At 40.7% G+C, this 6,214-nt stretch overlaps 1 protein-coding gene across 1 annotated transcript; it reads right to left on the bottom strand.

Annotated features, from left to right (window-relative positions):
* Positions 1-1,399: 1,399 nt before the first annotated feature.
* On the bottom strand, positions 1,400-2,653 carry kcns3a (potassium voltage-gated channel, delayed-rectifier, subfamily S, member 3a; the record flags this gene model as incomplete). The annotated part of the gene is made up of 1 exon (XM_083792539.1): positions 1,400-2,653. One exon carries the CDS (start codon positions 2,651-2,653, stop codon positions 1,400-1,402), a length of 1,254 nt encoding a protein of 417 aa, XP_083648665.1.
* Positions 2,654-6,214: the final 3,561 nt, after the last annotated feature.

The raw sequence follows: 6,214 nt of genomic DNA, 5'->3' as shown, positions 1-6,214 counted from the left end.
AAATAGCAGATCGACAGGTTTACTGTGACGTGAAAATAAAACAGAAAACACTAGCATAGTGGTTAAAGGTGGCCTGGAATATGTAGCCTACTAACTACAACTCAAAGTATGCTACCAACACTGCCATTGCCAATAACTTTCCAAAGCATACCATGATTTTTGAGAAAGCAATTGGATGTCATTCTTTTCAGTAGAGGTAAGGTATGACAGCCAACTTATTCAAATATCTGTAAATATCTGTAAATTATGCACGTCATTCAAATATTCAGGTAATTTTGTAAGTTTTGAATGACTATGAAACACCTTTAACCCATTCCTCCATTTAGACCTGAGGCCGATTCTAAAAACGCCTTCTAAATCCTGACCTAGGTTTTCTGAAAAACTTTAATATGCTGCTATATAGCAACAGCTTATGTTACAAAAAGGGGTTCCCGGAATGAAAGATATAACGAAAAGGGGTTCAGGGTCTAAATGAGTACAAACATGGTAAATGAGCTGCATTTATGTAGCATATAAGGCCAAAGCTGTGAATAGACAATGACATATATATATATATATATATATATATATCGTGGGCAATGTGGAAATTAGGGGTGAAAGTGATGTGCTCAAACAGGTGATTATTCAGAAAAACAAAAGCCTATCATCTCATGGGGAATCTCTCAGTGGAGCCAAGTGGAGTTTCAAAGCAATATGACACTTTGGTAGAGGATTGGGTTACCTTATGATGTAACTCCACATAATGGAGTTTGCCTTATTTTGATTGGACAATACGGTGACATAGCCAACTCAACTCTTCCAATTTAACAATATTCCTATAGAGATAGGAAAAGTAAACCACACTCGCAATTCTGCAGGATTGCATCTTTCTAGTAAAACCAGTAAGACGCCTGAGGGCGAGAAGCGACCTCGCCCTTTCTTGTCTTGAGTGTATAGGGTTTGATGAGGTGAGATCAACATATGGAATGTCAGAACAGAATGTCAGAACAGGTCAGCTCCATATATGGAGATCTAAGGGTGGCAGCGGGGGCAGTGTCTTGAGTGTACAGCGCTTGATGAGGGCCAAGGTAGGGTCGGGCTTAAATTTTCGAGCCTGTTGATCACTCTAGTTTTCGCCGGCTACCGGGCACGACTTCACTAACTAGAAATGCACTCTGCCGAGCTGCAAACTTGTGCTTTGCACGATTTCATAGTAAATGCGAATTGCTGTCGCAATAATTGACAACTTTGTATATTAATTTAATTAATTCATGCATTTTGTTTGCCTTCATTTGTGTGCTAAAAGTAACTTTGAGAGCTGCAGGTTCACTGTTGAATTACATTTACATTACATTAACAATTACATCCCTGATGTTCAGTCATGGCAGACCCCGATTTGTCCCACAGAGACGCATCTAATTTATTTCTGTCTCTGGTAGAACTTGGCAAACTTGTTGAAGATGAGAGTAATGGGCAGGGCCACCACAAGCATGCCACTAAGGATGCACAAGGTTGCTACCAGCTTCCCAACTGGTGTCACGGGGCACATGTCCCCGTACCCCACCGTCGTCATGCTAATGGTGGCCCACCACCAGCCAATAGGAACGGAATGGAACTTGGAGTCCAGCGACTCGTTCTCCACAAAGTACATGAGAACGGCAAAGATGGAAGTGCCCACAGACAGGAAGAGTATTAGCAGCCCGACCTCCTGGTAGCTGTTTCTGAACGTGGCCCCGAGGGACTGAAGGCCCTGCGAATGGCGGGCCAGTTTTAAGATGCGGAACATGCGCATCAACCGCAAGATCTGCACCACTTTGCCAACATTCCCCAGATCTGCGGTCTCCTCATTGTCCATTAAATCCAATGCCAGGGTGATAAAGAAAGGCATGACAGAGATAAAGTCAATGATGTTGAGGGGGCTGCATAGGAATTTCCTTGCCGAAGGTGCCACGGCCAAACGAACGACAAACTCCACGGAGAAGAAGACGACGCAGATCATTTCGACCAACTCTAGCCCTGGGTGCTCAATCTCGTTGTCATTGATATCCACCTGATGGAATTCGGGCATGCTGTGGATGCACATGGCCAAAATGGAGACAACAACCACACTCATGGAGGCTATGGCCATTATCTTAGCGGAACGGGAGTAACCCGGGTTCTCCAGCCTGAGCCATATATTCTTCCGAACATCTTCACACCAGGAGCCCTCAAACATCTCCAACTCATTCTCTGACTCAGACGTTTCCTCAATAGAAGAATAGGAGCCTTGGAGTTCTTCCCACTCCTCTGAGTTAGCAAAGTTCAGTTCTTGAAATACTTCCGTGCAGCACGAGTCCAGGTGCCGTTCCTTAATGCCCCAATACTCAATCTCTTGACTAAAGGAGACGACGCACAACCCGTCCATCAGGTGCATTTTCCCAGTGAGATAGAAGTTCAGAACGTAACAGAAGAAACTGGGGTTGCGGTCAAAGTAGTACTCCATTTCGGAAGGGCTGAAGTCGTCGCAGAGCTCCAGGATCGCCTCGTTGGAGCTGCAGCAGAGCAGGCGTCCAAGACGTGTCTGTGGAAAACGTTCGAGAACGTCGCGTTCCACGCGCTGCTTGAAGCCTCCGACGTTGAGGTTGACGGAGCAGTCGCCCCGTCCGTGCCTGTGAAGAATCTGTCCATACACCATCATGGAGCTGTGGTTTGGGGTTAGGTCTGACTTATGTCAGCACCCAAACTCTGATGGGCGTTTGGTTGGATGCTTGGATGAAAGGTTCCAATGGCCGCACTGTAGACAAGTATGAAAGTTTAAAATGTCACTATATCATTGGCTGATAAAAAATATCAAAGCAGTCCTGTATCAAAGTGAAAAGAGTTTATCTGTGGAATCATACAATGTAGGCCTACTGTAAGGGTGAAACAGGTACAATGTTAAAAGTGACTTACTAATAGACTGTTTATTGAAAAGGGTATATATTCTTGGGTTACAGGCTATTATAGGATGTTTTATATTACAACAAGAAGTCAGGACAATGGTAATAGAGGATGAGGCCACAAACAAGTCATTAAATTGACATGATGATATGGCTGATGATTGCATGCTAAATATAATGCAATGGACTGTAGGCTATACCACTGATAGTCACAAAGTATAATTATATTCCTGTAGGTGGAACATGGAGGATCCATCCACCAATAGCCGGGGTCATCCCGAGTTCCATAGTATTTGGTTCCCTGCTTACCTCCCAAAAAAGGTTAGGCTTAGGATTTATTTTATTTATTATGGTGTATATACTATATAGTGTTTTGCTCTTAGTATTATTTCAGTTGCAGTGTCACATAACATGACCTACAGAATCACATTAACACTTAACAGCAATAATGGCAAGAATAACATCCTGGTCAAGGTTCCTTGCACACAGTAGTGGAAGAAGCACTCAGATTTGTTTTATGTAAAAGTAGCAATACCACAATATGGAAATACAGTAGGCAGGCCTACTGCATTAATGTGTGCATGACTTTAATGTCGCAGTTGGTGTTGCTGATTATTGCCTAAAGTAATTAGTGCGGCAGATTAACCTATAATAATAAATCAGTTCATATATGTTTTGTATTAATCAAAATCTGCAATAGCTAGTAGCCTAAGAAGGATGTCAAATAATGTTAGTGGAGTAAAAAGCACAATAGCCTAAATGCCCTGGAATAGAAACTATTTGAACATTTGAATAAAGTAAAAGTACATCAGAACTGTAGTACAGCACAAAATACAAATATTTTGACATAATTTGTTATCAGGCCTATGATTTCTTTTTGTAATGCCTTTAGCCATTAAAAAATGTGTAAAGTAGGGTTTACACAGGCTGAATACAACATAGTAATTGGATACATTTTAAATGAAGTATTGCCTTTCTTTCTACCATTCCTTCTTTCGCTCATTAATCAGCAGTAGTGGACTGAAATGCATAGGTCATACTTTCATTTCCATTTGTAGTCATATATCGACGTCCCAAATAACACAGGAAATAGCTATGGAAACTTAATTCACATGAAATATTCAAATGCAAAATAATGTCCATGCGTGCATGCAGTTCACTCAGAATAATACAACCACTCCACAGAAACCATAGGAATGCAATGATATTTCAGAGACGCGTAGCCTGTACCTGCCTGCTGGCTGCTGGCTGCTGCTGCTGGCTGCTGCTGCGGATGCAGTGGGTCGCTGTGGCGGATGCCTCGGGGCATGTGACAGACAGCCCCAACTGTCACACGCTGCCTGCATGGTGTCAGTCTGTCCGACTCCGTGGCAGTGGAGGAAAAAAGTATAGCCTATATACACTCACAAGTTATGTTTTACTTAAGTAAAAGTATCAATACTGCCATTGTACTGTAGAAATTCTCGGATACGAGTAAAAAGTCTGGATTTTAAAATTAATTTGATTATTGAAGGTACAAAGGTTTTGGCATCGGAATGTACTTAAAAGTACAAAAGTAGTCAGAGTATAGGCTTGCTCATTATGCAGAATGTCCCATTTCAAGTTCTTTCTTTTTTGTTGATCGGTTATTCAAATGGCCGAAATGTATATAGGGTGCTGAAGTGGTTAATGTATGTTTTGTAAAAATGATAAAAAGTAATTAAAGTTTTCAAATAATTGTAGTGGAGTAATAAGATAATATTTTCGTCGAGGTGTAGTGGAGTAAAAGTAAAAGTATGCCTCCTGAAAATGCCTAGGAAATAAATAGGCAGTAAAGTAAAAGAGATACCTAAACTGTAGGTATAAAAAAAGTAGGCTACAGTACTTGTACTTAAGTTACTTTACACCACTGTGCCATGGAGGCATATCATTTCCCATACAGAAAACTTTTTCCTTCAAACACTACACTATAAATAATGATAATACAGACTGGCACATGTCTTCTCAAAGTGAATCTGCTATAGGCTACAACAGCACAGTTCCGGGACACTTATGTCATGTCATGTTGTGTGTGTGTGTGTGTGTGTGTGTGTGGGGGGGGGGGGGGGGGGGTACATTTGTGTAAATAATTTATGACTGCCGACCGGACATACTGTAAGCTAAGTGCGCACATGATTCTTTTAAGATCTTCTCCCGTTGTCAATTTGTTTACTGGCCTAGTTTTAAGACAAGATTTGTGTAGGCTTACACTGTATACTTTCTCTCCAGAACAAAGTTATCAACAGGACGTTTGGAAGCAATTGTTTAACTAGCCTATATATTGATATCGTTGTTGTCGGGCAGAAACCTGACGGTGTTATTTCATAAATTAATGCTCTAATTGATCATTCAATAGCATCACACAACAGTAGGCCTATCAAAGATTTAAACATAACAGTAACAGTTTTGGTCTCAGGTTTCCACCCTGAAAGAGATGATATCCTGAGAGGATTATGAACTTTGTATTGTATAATTCGTAATTCCAACCACGAACTGTAGATGGCAGAAAAAGACTGCATTAGAGGCAAGAAAGAGCAAGCACATCTTTGAAGTTAATTTCATAGTAATCAATCAGATGTAGTGATTAGTGAACATGTTTATTTGTAGGCTATAGTTTTATACGGGTTTAGTTCACCCCCAAAATTACTCTCATCAATAACTCACCCCATGTAGACTTGAATTCACGGATATGTTTTTTGGCGCATTCCTAAGCCAATCATTTGATGACCAGCTCCTTATGGAGACACAAAGGAGACTCTTTGCATCTCCATAGGAAACCACATTCATGACGTTTCCTGGCCCCTTGTCTGGTGAGCCCTGCACGCTTAGCCATGGAACCCTGCATTAGGCTACCCAGTCTCAGTCTGAACCTGTGGTGGAAGAAGAATTTAACGCCTGTACTGTACTTGAGTCATATACGGAGATACTCCCTTGTCAAATATTACACAATTACAAATTAAAGTTGCTCAGTCAAATCTGTACTGAATTCAAAAGCACAAATTACAAAGTACATGTTTGTTTTAATAGCAATGCATTGCTGTATTCAAAGTTATACATTAGAAAAGAATAAGCTGTTTTTCCAGAAAATTTACAAAAAAGCAAATAGTGAAAACAGCAGATTTACAAGCCCACAGCGTGACGTTGTTTCCTTGTATATCTGCTATTTTCACTATAGGGCTTAAGTGATAATTCATAATGTACTGTACTTTTCCACAGCCAACAAATGTAGTGGACTCAAAAGTGCAAAGTCTGTCTGTGAAATGTAGTCATAAGTATCAACAAAATACTAACTTAAAGTA

Source organism: Protomyctophum parallelum, assembly GCF_964188405.1.
Source record: "Protomyctophum parallelum genome assembly, chromosome: 20".
In the NCBI taxonomy this organism is placed as follows: domain Eukaryota; kingdom Metazoa; phylum Chordata; class Actinopteri; order Myctophiformes; family Myctophidae; genus Protomyctophum; species Protomyctophum parallelum.
This window is presented reverse-complemented; position numbering and strand designations above follow the sequence as displayed.